This window comes from Cetorhinus maximus, chromosome 14 (genome assembly GCF_964194155.1).
Source record: "Cetorhinus maximus chromosome 14, sCetMax3.hap1.1, whole genome shotgun sequence".
NCBI lineage: Eukaryota > Metazoa > Chordata > Chondrichthyes > Lamniformes > Cetorhinidae > Cetorhinus > Cetorhinus maximus.
In genome coordinates this window covers 110,051,080-110,072,347 of record NC_135892.1, presented here as the reverse complement: position 1 = coordinate 110,072,347, position 21,268 = coordinate 110,051,080, and the positions used below count along the sequence as shown (strand labels likewise).

The 21,268-nt window shown below is 45.4% G+C and overlaps 1 protein-coding gene and 1 non-coding gene across 2 annotated transcripts in view; both read right to left on the bottom strand.

Annotated features, from left to right (window-relative positions):
* vta1 (vesicle (multivesicular body) trafficking 1) overlaps positions 1-21,268 on the bottom strand; it is a 184,647-nt gene that overhangs the window by 43,504 nt on the left and 119,875 nt on the right. Inside the window, exon 5 of the mRNA XM_078557477.1 lies at positions 17,040-17,151. Within this exon, the coding sequence (XP_078413603.1) occupies positions 17,040-17,151 (112 nt within the window). The remainder of the gene's footprint in view (positions 1-17,039; positions 17,152-21,268) is intronic.
* On the bottom strand, positions 15,980-16,086 carry LOC144690219 (U6 spliceosomal RNA). Its single transcript, XR_013578816.1, has one exon. It is a non-coding gene; the product is annotated as a U6 spliceosomal RNA (small nuclear RNA).

Sequence of the window (21,268 nt, the reverse complement as noted above, 5' to 3'; positions counted from 1 at the left end):
GAACAAAGGAGGACCAACAAAACTTATTATGCAAGAAGGGTGCTAAGGACCCCCTATCTGTTTCAATGGCATCTTGATAGCTTTGATAATGGGAGATTGAAGCTCCTTTGTTAATATGGTTGGCCCTTCATTGTGTGCTAATAGCGGCTGTCACATGACTGAAACCCCACATGTGTAAAGCAATGATTAGAAGCTCTGTGTTTGTTACAGCAGACCCAAAGGGAGTCTGCAGAATGGACCAGTTACATTACCTCTCTCTCCCTACAATTTCCAGACCCTGTTACATTTTGGATTACATCACAGAGATAGAGAATTTCAATTGAAAGAAACTTCATGTGTCATAATATCCACTTTGGAAAGAGACGGATTACAGTTTAAAAGACTGTCCAGAAAATAACCAGCTTACAGTGGCCACAACCCCACTGGAATTTCAAAACCACCGAAGGAACATAAGAACGTATTTTTTTCCCTTATGGGCTTGAACTCTTATCAATTCCACCTCCTCCACCCTGTAACTTGCTCTGTTTTGCTTGCTAGCGTGCGTTTGCGTGTGCATGTCATGGGATTTGGGACATGTTTTTATCTTTTTAATAAGTCTCTTACTTTTACCTGAGTGAGTTTTTAAACAATAAAACTAACTCCATACTCGTTAACTCAAGAGAACTGGCTGGCTTATTTCTTCATATAGCTTTGCATACAGTCAAGTACATACGGGTTTGAAAAATCTCAACTTTTCAAAAATTCAAAATCTGTTGTAGCCAACCTCAGGGATGGAAAAGAGAGGAATTTATTCACTCCTCCGTACTTGGTCATAATACCATTACTAAAGACAAAATCGGTTTCATAACTGAATTCTCCAGTGACGTAACAAAAAAAAAGGCACAATCAAAAATAAAATCAAAATAAACATTGGAGATGCACAGAAGGTGATAGAGAAACGCTAATATTCCAGATGTAATTCATTCAGTAGATACTGACCACCTTGGTTGTTTTTCATTTCCATTTCTTTCTTTCTCTATGGGCAATGCAGTTCTTATTTTATCCAGCAGAACATTAAAAAAAAACATTTTACACCCACATATGAAGCTTAAATCTATGAACCCATTAGTTTGTATAAGTTTCAAGTTGTTGATGCAGATCTTGAGGAACATTGATCAAAAAGCAACTCATGTTAATACTTGCAATTCCCTTGCTCCTCCAGATAAACTGATTAGGCAATGTAACATGTGTCTTCTGGCACCCAGTTTTAGCACTAAGCACTTGTGGTTGTAGTAGAGGTCAGATGCAGCTTAAACAAGACACAGCTGACTCAGCAGCAACAACATACCATAAGCCCAACATGAGGGTGGCACCTGTGATGATCTGGAATGTGTTACTTGAAAGGGGTGGTGAAAGCACATTCAACATTAAGCTTCAAAAGGGAATTGGACATATATCTGAAAATATTTTTTTCCTAGAGCGATGTGGAAGATGAGGTGATTGAGTCTAATTAGATAGTACTTTAAAAGAGTTGTCACAGGAATGATGGGCCATATGGCTTCCTTCTGTTTGTATGATTCTGTGGTCCATCTGTCTGGATTACACCAGCAAATATGTTTGAAGGCTACAGGCTTCTGTGAGCCCTCCTAACTACAGGATTCTTGCAGAAGTGTTATTCAAAAGTTGTCAGGTTTCAGCAGCAGTTAGTCTAAAGGTTCTACCAAAAAAGTTCCCAATGTGTAAACAAAGCACTTGGAATATATGCTAATGAGTGAGGTTATACAGCACCGCTTTTACTCTGCTTCAATACAGACTTTTCTCCCATTCCATTCTACTTACTCATTAGTTTCCTCCGTTTGCTAATGGAAAATGAATGAGACTTGCAGGCTATGCCTTCAAACAATGGAGTTCTTGTAAAGGCCGTGAAAGTCCAAGAGAATTAGAAAGTCTCTCTCAAATATCTTCTGAAGCTGGCTTATTTGCATTTGATATTTGGCACTGCACTAGACAAAATGTTGCAGCTGACTTTTTTTTAAAAAAAAGCTCACAATTTAAACAATATACCAAAGTCAATAACTCATGCATCAAAGCATCAGCGAAGGCTTCGAAGAACATCTTAACTAGCTCAACTGAACACCAATTCATCATCCATTACTGCAATAAACAGTGTTCAACAATACAAAAGTCATTCCAACAATAATTGTGAAGGAAGAAGATAGATATGTATTTGTATAAGGCCTTTCATGATTTGCATGTCCCAAAGCATTTTTACAGCCAATGAGTATTTTGGAAAAGTGGTCACCGTTGTAACATATGAATGTGGCAGCTAATTTTGAGCATAGCAAGCTCCCACAAATAGCAATTTGAAAATGACTAAATGATCTGTTTTACTGAAGTTGCTTGAAAGATAAATATTGGATAGGACACCAAGGAGAATTTCCTGCTCTTCCTCAAAATAGTACTCCCGGTTCTTTTGCACCCAGTTAAGTGGATTAATATTGGTTAAACATCTCACCTGAAAATCAGTAACTCAAAGTACAGCATTCCATTGATAGTGCAGTGGGGACTGGAATATCAACCTGGATTGTCTGCTCAATTATCTGAGACTGAATTCACAAGCTCCTGGCACAAAGGTGAGGATGCTGTTTTGTTGTGTGGTTGGAGTCTTGACAGGGTTCACTGGGGCTTCTCTGTTCTCCCAATGTCAGCTGCATTGAAACGATAGTTTCTTAAAACCATTACTCTTTATTTACAGCTACTATATATGTATTGGGGTCTCTGGACAAAATTGGAACTTCTACTCCTTCCAGAGCTCTTATCTCTCAGTCATGTGATCTGACATTATTACATCAGTATCACATAGGCTTCTGCTGTTAACCCTTTACCCTACAGGTGCTACCCATTGAGCCACCGCTGACACTTCTAGTTTCTTCTCCTAAAAGGCAAACTTATGCTTTAAATTATATCAGTCACAGGGAATGCAACAGTTGTCCACTTCTGAAGCCTAGTTGCCGCATTAAACACTTGTAAGTCAGCTGCAGCAAAGGTCATGTGCACAGAAAGGATCCCTGCTGCTACAACACACCTTAAACCCAACCTCAGAAATGTACCCAGCCGTTAACCTTTCCCACTCCCATACCTTTACAGCCTCTTTGTGTGCGATTGAACATAAGAAATAAGAGGAGCAGGCCATTCGACTGCTCTGCCATTCAACAAGATCATGGCTGAGCTGATTGTGTCCTTAACAACATTTTCCTGCCTGTCTCCCATAACCCTTGACTCCTTTGTCAAACAAATACCAATTCAGTGCCAATTACAGATGAATTGCACGCAGTTCCATGCTGTGGATCAAGTCCAACAGGAACTATTTCACCTTGGGGCCCGTGCAGGAGTGAGGGCAGAAAGAAACTTTTATTAAACAGAACTGAGCTGCATTCAATCCCAATTCCCAGATGTTAAAGGACCCCAGTGTGTTAACCCACTGGGTTGCAATTCATCAAAAATCAAGACTTAATACTATGATCTGTTTAAACATATTACTGGAGGACTTATGCGGAGTAAGCGATTTTAGTGTTTTGTTTTTAGGTTGGAAGCATTTGTTTGAGTAAAAACATTTTTTAAAAAGTGTGATATCTTGCAATGTAGCATCTGTGGCTCAGTGGGAAGCACCCTTGCCTGGAGTCAGTAGCTTCAAATCCCAACAGTGCCTTCAACCCTTAATCCAGACTGACACGTCCTGTGCTACAATGAAGGGCCACAGAAAATTACGGTGCAGAAAGGGGCCATTCAGCCCATCATGTCTGTGCCAGCCAAAAAGAAAAGAAAAAGAAACTAGCCGCTCATTTTAATCCCACTTTCCAGCACCTGGTCTGTAGCCTTGCAGGTTACAGCACTTCAGGTGCAGATCCAGGTAACTTTTAAATGAGTTGAGCATTTCAGCCTCAACCACCAACTTAGGCAGTGAATTCTAGATGCCCACCACCCTCTGGGTGAAAACGCTTTTCTTCATGCCCCCTCTAATCCTTTTACGAATCACCTCAAATCTATGCCCCCAGATAAATGGCCCCTCAGCTAAGGGAAAAAAGTCTCTCCTGTCTACCCTATCTAGGCCCCTCATAATTTTGTACACCTCAATTAGCCTCCTCTGTCCTAAGGAAAACAACCCTAGCCCATCCAATCTCTCCTCATAGCTGCAATATTCAAGCCCTGGCTGCATTCACGTAAATCTCCTCTGCACTCTCTCCAGAGCAATTATGTCCTTCCTGTAATGTGGTGACCAGAACTGTACACAAAATTCCAGCTGTGGCCTAACCAGCATTTTATACAAGTTCATCATTACATCCCTACTTTTTGTATTCAGCACGTCACCCAATAAAGGAAAGCATTCCATATGCTTTCTTGACCACCTTGTCCACCTCTCACTTTTCCAGATTGAATTCCATTTGCCTCTTCTCCGCCCACTCAACAAAACTATTAATATCATTCTGGAGACAACAGCAAACCTCTTCACTATCACCTACACAGCCAATTTTTGTGTCATCTGAAAATTTCCCAATCATGCCTCCCACATCATTAACATATACAACAAACGGCAAGGACCCCAACACAGCCCTGTGGAACACCACTGGAAACTGTTTTCCATTTGCAAAAACGTCCATCAACCATTACACTTTGTTTCCTGTCACTGAGCCAATTTTGGATCCAACTTGCCACCTTCCACTGTATCTCATGAGGTCTCACTTTCCTGACCAATCTGCCATGTGGGCCCTTTTCAAATGCCTTATTGAAATCCATGTAGACAACATCCACTGCACTACCCTCATCAATCCTCCTTTGTTACTTCCTCAAAATAGTCCATCAAGTTAGTAAGACATGATCTTCCCCCAACAAAACCATGTTGACCATCCCTGATCAATCCATGCCTTTCTAAGTGACATTTGTCCTGTTTCTCAGAATTGTTTCCAATAATTTGCCCACCACTGAAGTCAGACTGACCGGCATATAATTTTCTGGCCTATCCCCTGCCCTTTTTAAATAATGGTACAATATTCGCAGACCTTCAGTCCTCTGGGACTTCGCCTGAATCTAGTGACGATTGGAAAATAGCAGCTGCTATTTCCTCCCAGGCTTTCTTCAACAGCCTGGGATACAATCCATCTGGCCCTGGTGATTTATCCACCTTCAAGGATGCCAGTCCCTCCAGTACTTTCTCTGTCACAAAGCTTATTATATGTAATATTTCACACTCCTCCTCTTTAACTTGAATATCTGCATCATCCCTCTCCTTGGTGAAGAGAGAGACAAAGTACTCATTGAGAAACCTGCCCACATCTTCTGCATCAATCCGCAAGTTACCATGTACATCTCTGGTAGGTCCTACCTTTTCCCTGGTTATTCTCTTGCTCTTAAGGTACTGGAAAAACATCTTAGGATTTTCTTTGATTTTACCTGCCAATATTTCTTCATATCCTCTCTTTGCTTTCCTAATTTCCATTTTTACTTCACTCCTGTACTTCTTATAGTCCTCTACGCTTTCTACAGTATTAAGTTTCTTGTGTCTGTCATAAGCTTTCTTTTTCTGCTTTACCTTGGCGTGTATGCTTCTGGGTAACCAGGGGACTCTAGATTTGGTAGTACCACCCTTTTTCTTTGTGGGGACATGTCTATGCTGTGTCTGTAGAATCTTGCCTTTGAATACCTCCCACTGATTTGACAGGATTGCTGCACTATTGGAGGTGTCATTTTCCAGATGAGATATGAAACTGAGGCTCTGACTGCTCTCTAAGGTGGGTATAAAAGATCTTGTGGCACTATTTTGAAGAACAGGTGAATTCTCCCCTGGTGTTCTGGCCAACAATTATTCGTTAAGCAACAGGTTATGTGGTCATTGCTACATTAGTATTTGTGGGAGCTTGCTGTGCGCAAATTGCCTATTGCATTTCTGATATTACCACGGTGACTACACTAGCTGTAAAAATGCTGCGATACGTTCCAAGGTTGTGAAAGGCACTACACAAATGCAAGCCTTTCTTTATTCAAATGCCCCAAGTCACTTGTCACATTAACACAATTTAGCAAAGCTTATGACACTGGGGACTCTGTTTAGAGAGTTTCCAATGCAGCTCAATGAAGGAGTTTTTTTTGAGGTGTTCCAATAATATTTTCACATGCTTAAACATATTTGAGCTTCAGCACAAGAATGACTGCAGTTCGCCTTTCCAAGCCGCCCCAATTGAAGAGTTGGGACTCCCCTCCCCCCCGCCGACCTCATCAGACGCTGGTATAACACTGGACATGTACAAATTTTTACAAGATGTGCAGTACACCAATTAAGCGCCATCAAAGAAAGGATAAGCTCTTAACAAACTGAACTACAGACATCAAAACAAAAGCAAAGCACTGCAGCAGCTGGAAATCTGAAATAAAACCAGGAAATTCTGCAAATGCTCAGCAGGCTGGGCAACATCTTGGGAGTGGACATTTGAGGTCAGTGGGTCAGTACTGACAAAAAGATCAACTGAGCGCGGCCTCAATGGAGTGCTGAGAGTTTGGTGAGTAGAGGGAGTTAGGTGAGATGGGGAGGGAGGGAGGTGTTCCTTTGTTTCTTCTAACTTTTTCACCCTTTAGGAATTGGTTCTTGCTCTGCTATGGGGGAAGAAGCTAGCTACTTAGCGAGTATCTGGTAATTATCTGGTTACGGTCTATTCTATGCCTAAGGTTTAAAATAGTACAGGAATGTGTGGTTAATTAATTAGTAGAATTAATTAATTAATTAATAGAATTAATTAATAGAATACATAAAGAAAAATAAATAATTGAGTAAAATAATTAAGTAATTAATTAAACACAAGGATGGTAGGACAGGTGATGTGTCATGGCTGCAGCACGTAGGAGACCCAGGGCAAACAGGTCTGAAGTGTCTGAGCCGGAGCTCCTCAAGCCACAGAGTCGTTGAGCTGGAAGCTGAGCTGCGGACACTGCAACAGATCAGGGAGGGGGAAACTTACCTGGATGCTTTGTATCAGAAGGCAGTCACACCCCTTAGGATAGGGTCTTCTGATTTGGAAGATGGTCAGGGACAGGAAGGTGAGACTACAGCTGAGGTAGGTAAGGGGACCCAGAGGGCAGGGGTGTCAGCCTCTGCAATTGTCCAACAGGTTTGTGGTTCTTTCAGCTTGTTTGGATGAGAGTGGGAGCTGCAGGATGGATGAGCTGACTGACCATATCACTGTGGTACAGGAAGCCATTCAAGTGGAGGGAGCAAGGAGGAATGTAGTGATAGTAAGGGACAGTATAGTGAGGGGGATTGACACTGTTCTCTGTAGCAAAGAACGACAGTCCAGACGGCTATGCTGCCTGCCTGGTGTCAGGGTTCGGGACATTTGTTCAGGGCTAGAGAGGAACTGAGTGGGAGGGACAGGGTCCAATTGTCGTGGTCCATTTGGTACCAATGACAGAGGCAGGATGAGGAAGGAAGCTCTGCCTTGTCAGTATGAGGAGCTAGGCACCTAATTAAGCAGAACCTCAAAAGATAATTAATCTTTGGGTTATTACCTGAACCACGCATAAATTGGCATAGGGCAAATGATTAGAGAAATGAATATATGGCTCAAAGACTGGTGTGGGCTGCAATGGGGAAAGGAGCTGACTGAGGAGATGCAGGAGCTGGAGGTCTCCTCCGATGAGTAGGACGTCGACAGTGATGAGGGTGAGGAAGTCTTTGAAAGCGACGATGACGATGATGAGGCCCTCACACTGGCCAGACGAGGCAGGCGTGCTTTGGAGGCCCTCATGACTGCTAGATTTTGTGGAGGATGATGATGACATGCAGTGAGGAGACACCATGGATTCTCACATTGCATCTGTGAATGTTTGACTCCAGTCTGACTTATGGCAGCACACATACCCTCTGTGATAATGCTCCTGTCATTGAGATGCAGTGGAGATGCTAATAGTCACTCGATTGCGGGAGGATGACGACAACATGTAATGAGGACACTCCATCGATCTTCACATAGCCTCCGCAAATGTCTGACACCTGTGTGGCCGAGGGCAGCTCAGTGGCGCTCTGTGATCAAGGTTGTATCACAGAGACGCAGCCATTAAACTTTAAAAGCACCTGATCCTTTGTCTGCCTTCAGCACCTGACCCCTTCAGGAGCATGGCAACAGTGGTCACAGGTGATGAAGAGATGGGGGCCAGCCCCACCATAAAGGTGCTGAGAGCACACAGAGGGAATGATGGAACTCTGTGACACCTGACCATGACATTCTGGTGCAATAACAAGCACCATCAAGGTGCAGGTAGTGAGGCTGGACCATCACTTTGGTCTGAAGGTTACACGATGAACTGGGAGGTGGCCCTGGGCTGAGATACCTGCCTTTATCTTGTGCAGAAAGGTTTCACGTCTGAGTGACATGAACACTGCTCATCAGAACAAGGAGCCATAGGCAGGGAGATATTCTTGGGAGTTTATTTACAACAGTGAACATTATGCACAAGTGATTAACACACATTCCCAGGCTGTGCAACTACATCTTCTTAACTGTGGCTCAGTTCATTGCACCCTCGCCTTTGAATCAGAGGGTTGTGGGTTCATGTCCTACTCCCGGAAAAGCCAAGAACTGTGATTGTACTCGAAAGAGTTGCAATCTGTGACTGTTGATAACTCGAAAGAGTTTCCCTTGTCTTAAACCGGGGTCGAGTTCTGGTCATAAACCAGCTGAACGCCGCCATGTTGTGGTATCGGCTGGTCACTTTGACCCCACCCCCGGACCTTGTCGTAGAAATCCAGAGAATGCTAGTCGACTTCTTCTGGGACAAAAGATTGCACTGGGTCGTTGCTGAGGTTCTGAGCCTCCCGCTTAGGGAAGGCGGTCAGGCGCTAGTGTGCCTACGCACGGAGGTGGCGACTTTCTGTCTTCAGACCCTGCAGCGATACCTTTACGTCGAGCCTCCTCCGAGATGGTGTGCCCTGGCGACGTATTTCTTCCGCCAGGTGCACGGCCTGAATTATGACGTGCAGCTCCTGTTTGTAGATCAGAGGGGCCTCGGCTCCTTCCAGGTGTTGCCTGTCTTTTACCAGGACCTGATCAAAGTCTGGAACGTGGTCGCCACGCGACGCAGCTCTCCCCCGTCAGGAGTAGCGGCTATCGTCAGAGAGCCGCTGCTCAGGAATCCGCCCCTCCGTCCCTTTCAGTGGCTGGCGGAGAGGAGGGCTGTGGCTGCCGGGGTGACCAGGGTCGGGGACGTGCTGGGTGGCGGAGGACTGGGCTGGATGCTCCCGCAGGAGTTGGCGCGCCGCGCGTCAGTGAGTGTCCAGGTCGCAGCCGATGCCATCCAAGACCTAAAAACGGTCGTGCTCGGACCCAAAGTCATTTTAGGTCTCGAGGTGGCTCAGGTGCGCGGTGATCTTCCGTCTGAACGTTCCCCTGTTCGGACGGAATTCCACATTGGCCCCAAGCCCCGAACCCTCCCTTGGGTGCCGGTGCCCCGCAATAATATGAGCCGCCTCGGGGACATGCCCTCCGTGCCATTTGGCACGGTGGGGAGGGGTTTTCTGTACGGACTGCTGCTGCACACCTTCCATTTTCTCGCCCTGGTCCGCCGCCCGGACACGCCCTGGCGTGCCTTGTTGCCGTCCGGCGGCGGATGCCCCCGATGGGAGGCCCTCTACGGAGGAGTTCTCCCCCTTTCTATCGGGGACCTGGGTTGGAGGGTGTTGCATGCAGCAGTCCCCTACAATAGGAGGATGTTTAGGTTCACAGACTCCCGGGACACATGCCCTTTTTGCGGTCTTGTGGAGTCTGTGGACCATGCGTATATAGGGTGTCTTAGGCTGCACTCCCTTTTTAGTTATTTAAAAAATCTTTTATTACTATTTTGTTTGCACTTCAGTCCCACGCTCCTGATCTACGGACACCCGGTGCGGAAGGGGGTCGGGAAGGAGGAGGACCTCCTCGTGAACCTGCTCCTGGGTCTGGCCAAGTTGGCCATCAACAGGTCCAGGCAGCGGGCGATCGACGGGGGAGTCCCGCCCGATTGTTTGTCCCTCTTCCGCGGCTACGTTCGCGGCCGGATGTCCCTGGAAAGGGAGCACGTGGTGTCTGCCGGCACCATCGAGGCCTTCCATGCCCGGTGGGCACCGCGGGGACTGGGGTGTTTTGTTGACCCCTTTAATCACATCTTAGTTTGATGTTTGTAAGGTTCCTTTAAAGTTTTTCCTTGATTTTACAGCTGACCTGACTTAGGGGCTGTGCTTGATTTCTCCCTTGTTTTTGTTAATTTAGTTTATTGTTTTGACTCAAAAGAGTTACATCTTCTTAACTGTGGCTCAGTTCATTGCACCCTCGCCTTTGAATCAGAGGGTTGTGGGTTCATGTCCCACTCCCGGAAAAGCCAAGAACTGTGATTGTACTCGAAAGAGTTGCAATCTGTGACTGTTGATAACTCGAAAGAGTTTCCCTTGTCTTAAACCGGGGTCGAGTTCTGGTCATAAACCAGCTGATCGCCGCCATGTTGTGGTATCGGCTGGTCACTTTGACCCCTCCCCCGGACCTTGTCGTAGAAATCCAGAGAATGCTAGTCGACTTCTTCTGGGACAAAAGATTGCACTGGGTCGCTGCTGAGGTTCTGAGTCTCCCGCTTAGGGAGGGCGGTCAGGCGCTAGTGTGCCTACTCACGCAGGTGGTGACTTTCCGTCTTCAGACCCTGCAGCGATACCTTTACGTCGAGCCTCCTCCGAGATGGTGTGCTCTGGCGACGTATTTCTTCCGCCAGGTGCACGGCCTGAATTATGACGTGCAGCTCCTGTTTGTAGAGCAGAAGGGCCTCGGGGGCTCCTTACAGGCGTTGCCCGTCTTTTACCAGGACCTGATCAAAGTCTGGAACGTGGTCGCCTCGTGACGCAGCTCTCCCCCGTCAGGAGTAGCGGCTATCGTCAGAGAGCTGCTGCTCAGGAACCCTCCCCTCCGTCCCTTTCAGTGGCTGGCGGAGAGGAGGGCTGTGGTTGCCGAGGTGACCAGGATCGGGGACGTGCTGGGTGGCGGAGGACTGGGCTGGATGCTCCCGCAGGAGTTAGCGCGTCGTGCGTCAGTGAGTGTCCAGGTCGCAGCCGATGCCATCCAAGACCTAAGGACGGTCGTGCTCGGACCCGAAGTCATTTTAGGTCTCGAGGTGGCCCAGGTGCGCGGTGGTCTTCCGTCTGAACGTTCCCCTGTTCGGACGGAATTCCACATTGGCCCCAAGCCCCGAACCCTCCCTCGGGTGCCGGTGCCCCGCAATAATATGAGCCGCCTCGGGGACATGCCCTCCGTGCCATTTGGCACGGCGCGGAGGGATTTTCTGTACGGACTGCTGCTGCACACCTTCCATTTTCTCGCCCCGGTCCGCCGCCCGGACATGCCCTGGCGTGCCTTGTTGCCGTCTGGTGGCGGAGGCCCCCGATGGGAGGCCCTCTACGGAGGTGTTCTCCCTCTTTCTATCGGGGACCCGGGTTGGAGGGTGTTGCATGCAACAGTCCCCTATAATCGTAGAATGTGTAGGTTCACGGACTCCCAAGACACCTGCTCTTTTTGCGGTCTTGTGGAGTCCATGGACCACGTGTATATAGGGTGTTGTAGGTTGCACTCCCTTTTTAGTTATTTAAAAAACCTTTTGTTACTATTTTGTTTGCACTTCAGTCCCACGCTCCTGATCTACGGACACCCGGTGCGGAAGGGGGTCGGGAAGGAGGAGGACCTCCTTGTGAACCTGCTCCTGGGCTTGGCCAGGTTGGCCATTAACAAGTCCAGGCAGCGGGCGATCGAGGGGGGAGTCCCGCCTGATTGTTTGTCCCTCTTCCGCGGCTACGTTCGCGGCCGGGTGTCCCTGGAGAGGGAGCACGCGGTGTTTGCCGGCACCATCGAGGCCTTCCGTGCCCGGTGGGTGCCGCGGGGACTGGGGTGTTCTGTTGACCCCTTTAATCACATTTTGGTTTAATGTTTGTAAGTTTCCTTTAAACTTTGTCCTTGGTTTGTCAGCTGACCTGAATTAGGGGCTGTGCTTGATTTACCCCTTGTTATTGTTAATTTAGTTAATTGTTTTGACTCTACAAGAGTTACATCTTCTTAACTGTGGCTCAGTTCATAGCACCCTCGTCTTTGAATCAGAGGGTTGTGGGTTCATGTCCCACTCCCGGAAACCAAGAACTGTGAATGTACTCGAAAGAGTTACATGCGATCTGTTGATAACTCGAAAGAGTTACATCTTCTTAACTTTCCTAACCCTGCCGCTACATCTTGGTGCTCCCCGGACGTCCACGGTGGAGGTGGGGGCTGCCTACTAACTGCTATGTCTCGTCCGTGATGACCTTGGCGAGTGTCTTCTGGAGGGCCCTGGCCTGTTTTCGGAGTCCTGTTGTGTGGCAGTGGCACCTTCCTCAGCCTGTGGAGCTGGACTTCTGAGGTCACAGGAAGAGGGGATTTGGATAGGCTGGACACTCCCGGAATCACATGGATGGATGACCCCAGGAGGTACACCTGCTTACTCTCCTCCCTATGCGTGCCCGATGGCCCCTGGCTGACTCCCTGAGGAGAAGGAATAGCTGGAGTGAGGTCAGACTGCACTGTGACCCTCTAACGTACACACTGTTGGAGGCCAACAATGGCGTCGGCGATGGAGTTTAGCTCGTGGGGCAGTGCAGGAGCGACATCCTGGACCAAGTTGTCCATGGCAGCCTCCATCCTTTCAGTGTTGACCTCGGTGCGCTGGCATGCCGGCATTATCACCTCAGAGTGAAGGTGGACGGACACCTCCATTCTGCCTTGAAATCCGAGGAGTGCAGCGGACATCCCTTCCTGATGTTCCTGAGCTTGTCTTTGCAGCTCCAACAACTGTGACATGACCGAGTCCAGAGGCTTGTCATCTGACTCGGACTCAGTAAATATCTGGCTTCCAGCAGTCCTCCAAGTGCCGGGGACCTGGGAAATCACTGCCGCCACCTGCTGTGGATCAGACAGTGCGATGTGCTCACCAGGTTGTGATCCTGAGGCTACTCTAAAGCTAGGTCCCACTGAGGCGTGCGTCTCTGTGCAGTGAAGGGTATGGGTGAGCGATGTGACGGAACTTCAAGTAGGGTGCCTTCAGAGGTTTCTTTGAGGCTTGATTGGAGGCCCTGGGTCATGGGCTCCGTTGGCTGTTTCCCAGATGTGCCGGCAGAAGCAAGGAGAGATAATTAGTGCATGGCAGTGACCTGTGAAAGAGGACACGTCACTCACAGCATGATTGTGTCGTGGATGTTGCACTGCTGGATCCTCACTTGGTAGAGCACTGCTGACCTCACCTTCAGTACAGGAATAGTCCAGATCTTCGCTGGCCAGCTGGATGGCTCTGCCTTCAAAGTTCATGAGGAGCTTGATTTCAGGTATTCCTCCACCAGTCTGCGACCTCTCCCTGTTGCTGCCTGCCAGTTTGTCTTGCATGAATATAGATTGAGAGGCTGTAACAGGACACCTGCCAGGCCAGATGATAAGTATGCCTGTCATGTATGGGTGTTGAGTGGTCCCATGGGCAGGATGAGGGCAATGAAGGTGTGTGGCAGTGACTGAGGGCCCCGTGGATGGTTTGTGAGTGTGAGAGTCGAGAGTGATGAGAAGAGTGACTTACCCTGATGGAAACAAAGGAGATCATTCATCCTCTTGCGGCACTGGGTGGCTGTGCTCTTTTGCAGGACGTTGGTGCTGACAACCGCTGCCACCGCCTCCCAAGCCAGACTGGTCATGTTGCTGACCATCCTGCGGCCAGAGAAGGGGTAGGGGACATCATGGCAGGCCTCCACGGTGTCCAAAAGATGCTTGAGGGACGCATCACTGAACCTGGGGGCTGCAGTCTTTTTGCTTTTCGGAGCCATGTCTTCCGTGCAGCAGTCCTGGGCTGGAAGCACTGAGAGGTGTACGCCCGGCTGCACTTTAAATATGGCGTCCAGCACGATGTAATGGCGAGGTGATGGTGTGACGGGCGAATTCGAGCCTGCCCGTCATGGAAACGATGTGTTTCCCAGGAATGCATAATTAATATGGTGGATTTGGGACAATACGGCGTGAGAAGCCGTCATTGCAGCCGTCATTTTACCAGCCCACTACCGCACTTAGTGCAAATCTGGGACAATTCTGCCCAGTATCAGTCTTAAAGACAAAACATATAATTGCACAAAGACGGGTGGCAGGTCAGAAGATTGGACAGAATATAAAGAACAGTAAAGAATAGCAAAAAGATTATTAAGGAGGGAAAAATTAGAGTAGGAGAGAAAGCTAGCTAGAAATATAAAGATGGATACTATGGATTCCTATAGATATTTACATAAGTAGTTTATAAAGTGTGCATTGGTCCTATGGAAAGCAAACCTGGGGAATTAATAATGGAAAGTAAGGAAATGGCAGATGAATTGAACAGGTATTTTGCATTGGTCTTCACTATAGAGGATACAAGTAACACCCCAGCAATAGCTGTAAATCAGGAAATGGAAGCAAAGGAGGAACTCAGGAAAATTAAAATCACAAGGGAAGTGGTATTGAGCAAATTGTTGCAGCTGCGGGCTGACAATTCCCTGGGTCTTAATGGACTTCATCCTCAGGTCTTAAAAGAAGTGGCTTGTGAGATAGTTGATGTGTTGGTTTTAATTTTCCAAAATTCCCTCGATTCGGGGAAGGTTCCATTAGATTGGAAAACAGTAAATGTAACTCCTTTATTCAAAAACGGATGGAAGCAGAAAGCAGGAAACCACAGGCTGGTTAGTTTAACATCTGTCATTGGGAAACTGTTAGAAGCTATTATGAAAGGAGCTATAGCGAGGGATTTAGAGCCATTCAAAGCAATCACACAGAATCAACATGGGTTTGTGAAAGGGAAATCATATTTAACCAATTTATTGGAGCTCTTTGAAGGAGTCACATGTGGTGTGGGATAAAGGGGAACCGGTGGATGTACTGTACTTAGGTTTCCAGAAGGCATTCGATAAGATGCCATATCAAAGGTTATTGCAGAAAATAAAAGCTCATGATGTAGGGAGTAACATATTGGCATGGACAGAAGATTGGCTAGCTAACAGGAAACAGAGCAGACATAAATGGGTCTTTTTCTGGTTGGCAGGAAGTAATGAGTGGTGTGCCACAGGGATCAGTGCTGAGGCCGTAACTCTTTACAATTTATATAAATGACTTGGATGAAGGGACTGAAGGTATGGTTGCTAAATTTGCTAATGTTGAAGGTTGGTAGGAAATTAAGTTGTGAAAAGGATGTAACGGGGCTACAAAGGGGCGTAGATAGGTTAAGTGAGTGGGCAAAGATCTGGCAAATGGAGTATAATTTGGGAAAATGTGAAATTGTCCATTTTCGCAAGAGGAATAAAACAGAAGCATATTATCTAAATGGTGAGAGACTGCACAGCTGAGATGCAGAGGGATCTTGGTGTCCTAGCGCATGAATCACAAAAGGCTAGTAAGCAGGTACAGCAAGTAATTAGGAAAGCTAATAGAATGTTATCGTTTATTGTGAGGGGAATTGAACACAAAAGTAGGGAGGTTATGCTTCAGTTGTACAGGACACTGGTGAGGCCACATCTGGAGTACTGTGTACAGTATTGATCTCCTTATTTGAGGAAGGATGTAAATGCGTTAGCAGTTCAGAGAAGGTTTACTAAACTAATACCAAGAATGGGTGGGTTGTCCTGTGAGGAAAGGTTGGGACAGGTTAGGCTTGCACCACTGGAGTTTAGAAGAGTAAGAGGCAACTTGATTGGAACATATAAGATCCTGAGGGGTCTTGACAGGTTGGATGTGGACAGGATGTTTCCTCTTGTGGGAGAATCTAGAACTAGGGGTCACGGTTTAAAAATAAGGGGTCGCTCATTTAAGATGAGGAGGAGAGATGAGGAGAAATTTTTTTCCTCAGAGGGTTGAGAGTCTTTGGAACTGTCTACCTCAAAAGGCAGTGGAAGCAGGGTCTTTGAATATTTTAAAAAGTCTAGTATATGGAACGCTTCACGAATTTGCGTGTCATCCTTGCGCAGGAGCCATGCTAATCTTCGCTGCATCGTTACAATTTTAGTATATGTGCTGCCGAAGCGAGCACTGAATATTTTTAAAGGCAGAGCTAGATAGATCCTTGACTAACAAGGGGGCGAAAGGTTACCTGGGGGGAGGCAGGAAATGTGGAATTGAGGTTACAATCAGATCAATCATGATCTTATCGAATGGTGGAGCAGGCTCAAGGGGCTGAGTAGGCTATCCTGCTCCTAATTCCTATATTCATATGGTCATTCACCTGAAACATTAACTCTTGCTTATCTCTCTCCATAGATGCTGCCTGAACCGCTGAGTGTTTTCCAGCAATTTCTGTTTCATCATTTTCAATTCCAGACACCATTAACTTGCAAGCTCGCAAAGGGGCATCAATTCTGACTGAAAATGGAGACCACAAGTTTCATTTCTTGCAGAGACAAAATGCTGTTTTTAAAAAAAAAATCTGAGAAAATCCAACATCACAGTAAACTGTGAATCATCTACATATTCATTATGAGCTATGAAAAATGCTCGAGAAAGCTCTTTAATTTCTTGTTTACACTCCTTACCTTATTTAGCTATTTCCTGTCTTTTCATCCCCAATGATTTTGGAAGCATGAAACCACACAGAGAATGTCTTCTGCTATAATGTACAGGAAGCCAGAAAGTAAGCCTCCAAGATTGTCTCTTGCTATGAGGCAATGCGATTGCCCCTATTCAGCATCTTCCTCAGAGACACCACTTAACCTTGGAAGCTCACCATGTGGGCAACTGAACAGCCACTTTATTTCACAGCTATGAGTTCTCAATGTATACAATCTAGGGCCTTTTGAAAGCTAAGCAGCTACATTCAGCAGCGGTCTGAGCTGCTGAACTGAACTGCAACACTGGCCCAATTTGCTTTGTTTTAAATCTATTTTGAACAGAAGGGGCAATTCCTATTTTTGCATGCGACACCAGTTACGTTCTGGCTGGCCGTCATTAGCCCTCATTTATACCGAAGTACCAAAAGTTAATTCTTACCAAATAATTCGTCTTCCATCCCTATAGGTCCAGACTGGGGGGTTTCGCCATTTTTCAAGCAGTTGTGGATATAGGCTGCCTTCCACTTTGCATATTTCCTGTGTTGTATGTTCTAGCATAGAGAGAAAAACAATAATAAAATCATTCACATTGTGGAGCTATTAGGGAAAATGTAATGGACTACATTAAAATTAAAATCAATCCCTTGAAGGAACACTATCAGGACTCGTTATTAACAGCTGCTTCCTAAATACGTCCATTTATGCTGCTCCCACAACTGTGAAAGCGATCTTTACGACCACCAGTTACTTTTGTACAGTCTTCAGGCTAAATATATGCAACTGCCAGAAACAAAACCTGTGACATGGTATTCCTCATGCATTGACAGGCCAGAATTAACTCTGCCGCAGGCAATTACTAAATGGCTTAGATGCTTCATGAGCTACTTACAACTCCATCAAATCAAAAAAAAACAAGTACAGTGCTTGTTTTAATGTCTGTACTCGCAACAAATCCACTTGCAACTGTTTACCTTAAATGGCAATACTGAGTAATAAGATTTGCATGGACTGTTTGAGAAACTCCAACACTGGATTCAGGCAGGAAAAGAACTGAAGAATTTAATTTTCCAGAGGTAACTTGCATTTATATATTGACTTTAACATAATAAGGTATCCCAAGGCACCTTACTGGAGTGGCAGTCAAAATTTGAGATTTTGAAATACTTTATGAGTCTAAAATAATTTTGCGCTAGTTTGTAAAGAAAGTAGTCTGTTCTGACCACTGCATCCAGCAGTCTTTCAGACTCAGCTAATGGTGAGATTATACGTGCTGCCACTCTGCCTCATGCTTTGCTTGAGGTAAAACCAAAGCTCCTGTTCTAAAATAGAAATAATGATTGTTTCATCAATGCCGATTTTTCTCAATATTTTTGTCATACGCCGTTGAGTGCATGACGTGGCATCACTTGGGTGATGGGTGAGCACCGCTTGGTGCAGATAGGTCACAGGCAAGAGAGCTTTAGACAAGCTGTGATGTATGAATGGTGGTGGAGGATGGGAGGCCAATGAGGAGAACATCGGAGTAGTCAATTCTGGCAACAACAGAGACATGGAGCAGGGGTTCCAGCAGAAGTTTGGACTAAATAGGTGTGGAGGCAGGCGATGGTACAGCAGCTAAAGTAAGCAGTCTTTACGTGGGAGAATACGAGGTCAGCAGCTAAGCTTGATGTCAGATAGGACACCAAGATTGAAAACAGTTTGATTCAACCCAAGATGGTGACCAGATAGAGGGGTGGAAGAGTGGGAAGAGAATGCAGTTTTGGGATGAAGAGAGGCAAATTAAGAACTCTAATGGAAATAGACAAGTGTAACATTGGAAAACAAGCATAAAAACTGCCTGACATAGCAGATTTAGATCAGGTCAGTTAACCTGGAGAACTCAACCAGACTATCGCAGCATAGGAATCTATGTTTACATAACAGATTAGCATGTATTATTGATAAATTGACCAGATTATCCACCTAATCAAAGGGAATCTAATAATGTTAATCAATGAGTTTCAACACCTGGAGAAGAGCTTGCCTGATCTTTTCAAGAAATACAACGTCAGTATGACCCTAAACAGCAGCCTGCGTTTCTCTCCACTTCCTGTCTCTCCTTTCAAAATACATAATTGGCCTAAACTCCAGCAAACGAATAGCGCTAGCAAGATATTCATTACGCTTTCACTTACCCACAGACTTTGTGGGCTTTTATACTGGAATTTGCAGTAATTTGAAATTCATTTGGTGTGATGTCATTCAAGCATTTCTGTTTCTGGAGAAAGAGGGCACATTGGACATCCACTTCCTGAAGTCCGTGTTTAACTGACTTATTCTTTAACAATCGAGTGCTAATAGCCTCCCTGTTATTTTTAACTACACAATCCGGGCCAACTGTTTAAAAGACGATGATAGCAAATTACTTTCAATGTAAAGTATGTTCCCTGGTTTGGTTAGTAATAAAATGGCTTTAAGTGTAAAAATAGTTTTAAGATCTTTTCCCGTGTAACCACCATGCATTTAACCTAATTTCTGCTATGCTATGTTTAACTTTGACAATGAACTGCTCAACTGATGTCAACTGTATGAACAAGCTACTCATAACAGAGTAGCTAAGACTAAAATTCCGTATTGTTCAGGAATTGCTACTGCTTATGACACACAATTTTCATTCCCCTTTGCTTAACTTCATTTAAGGGGCTTTGCTGCCTTGGATGCAGTACAGCGAACAATAGTGCATCTTAAACTGATGTCAATTGTATCTCATCAGAAGTAACCTCATTAGAAATGTTAAATCAATAAAAACTTTGCTGAGTTGCAAGGAAATCAGAACGAGAATTTGAATATCTGCATACTCTGCAGTTTCACTCTTGGAAAGCGACACAAGACACAAGCTTCTCCCTTCCAAATGAGAGGTACAGAGATATCAGTGGCTTGCAATTCTTTTCAGAGGGAGAATTAACTTTATCCTGATTAAAGTAGAGGATCAGTGGCGACGTTAAGTGGGAACCCATTGTAGATGAATCATGCATTGATAGCCGATGAAGGAGGGTTGATGGCAAAATGCCAATTTCTTGCTCTGAACTTTATGTTCCTACTTAAGGAAATCTCCTGGGTGACATGCTGATGGCACAGATTTCAACATCTGAGCTGTCACCCAAAGGGACTAAATGCGTTCCACTGTGTACAGTTCAAGTGCTTCAAATGTTAGCTTAGAACGTTCCAAAGAAATGAATGGTTTCTTCTGTTCGGCTACATGCACAGTGCTGTTTCACACTTCCTGCTCCATCTCATTGCATATGCCTTTTGCAAATCCTTTAAATTGACAAAAATGGAAGAAGAAAATTGCTTGAAGAATGCTACTCTTGCTAATGCGTTTATGCATATTTTCTCAGCTATGTACCTGAGTCTGTATTGCGTTAGCCACATCATCGACACATGGTGGTATAATCTAATAGAGTTACTGTGGTAGTGGAACTGCATATCCCTAGTCGGCAGGTTTTATGCGTGATCTTAGTTGACCAACTACTGCACTCCAATCACAACACTGTCCCAAAAAGTGATCACATTTGCAGTTCTCCAAGTCCAAAGTGCTTACTATCTGCATATGATAATTTCTGCCTTGATAGTCAAACTAGCTAATCTTTTAAAGTTGCTCTCATCATAAGGCATTTGACATGTTACTTTCAAGTATAATCCTACAGTCTTAGCTACAGTTAATGCTAAATAGGCAACATGAATGATTTATTTAACAAATCACATGTTTGGAGCTAAGGGCTAGTGTAGACATGACACAGGCATAATGGGTTGAATGGTCACCTTCTTTGGTAGAATTATAGATTTATACAGCAATGATTGGCAAAGGCTTCTTTGGCAGCATCTCCCAAACACACAAACCTCACCACCTAGAAGACCGAGTGCATGGAAACAGCACATTGTCCTTACTTGGGCATATATCACTGTTTCTTCATCATCACTTTGTCAAGGTCCTGGAACACTCCATTTAACAGCATACTGGGAGTACCTATACTACATGGACTGCAGCAATTCAACATGGCAGCTCTCCCACCAACTTCTCAAGGGAAACAAGGGGTGGGCAATAAAAGGCTGCATTGACTGCGGCGCCCACGCCCCAAGAATGAAGAAAAAAACAATTTTTGGCACAGTGGGGCCAAAAATAAATAACACAATGTTATGATGATTGCTGGCATGTAGACTGCTCAATGAGTTTTATGAGTACAGTGCTCTCTAAATTAACCTCAAGGGCTGGCAAAAATAAAATATTAGGTTCCCTTCAGAAATACTAAAGTCATTCCATAATGGTAACTTTCCAATAATCCTTTGCAGTCGAGGCAGAAAGCATATTTAGGTATCTGCAGGATGTGTATAGAGAGTTCATGAGAGACATGAGGGCTTAGAGTGTTTTCTCCTTTGTCTGGGGTGGAGGGGTGGTGGTGGTGGCGACTGGGAGCTTTTAATTCTGTCCTTGGTGTTCTTTCAATAATGTCATGGGACCGTTAACAACTATCTCAACAACTGAAAGAAGTACATGAGCATCAGTTTAAAGTCTTAGCTTAAGCACAACACCTCTGACAAGATAGAACATCCTCACTGCAGTATCAGCCAAAAACTGTGCGCTCAATTCGTGGAGTGGAGTTTGAACCCACAACTTTCTGCCTTCTTGGC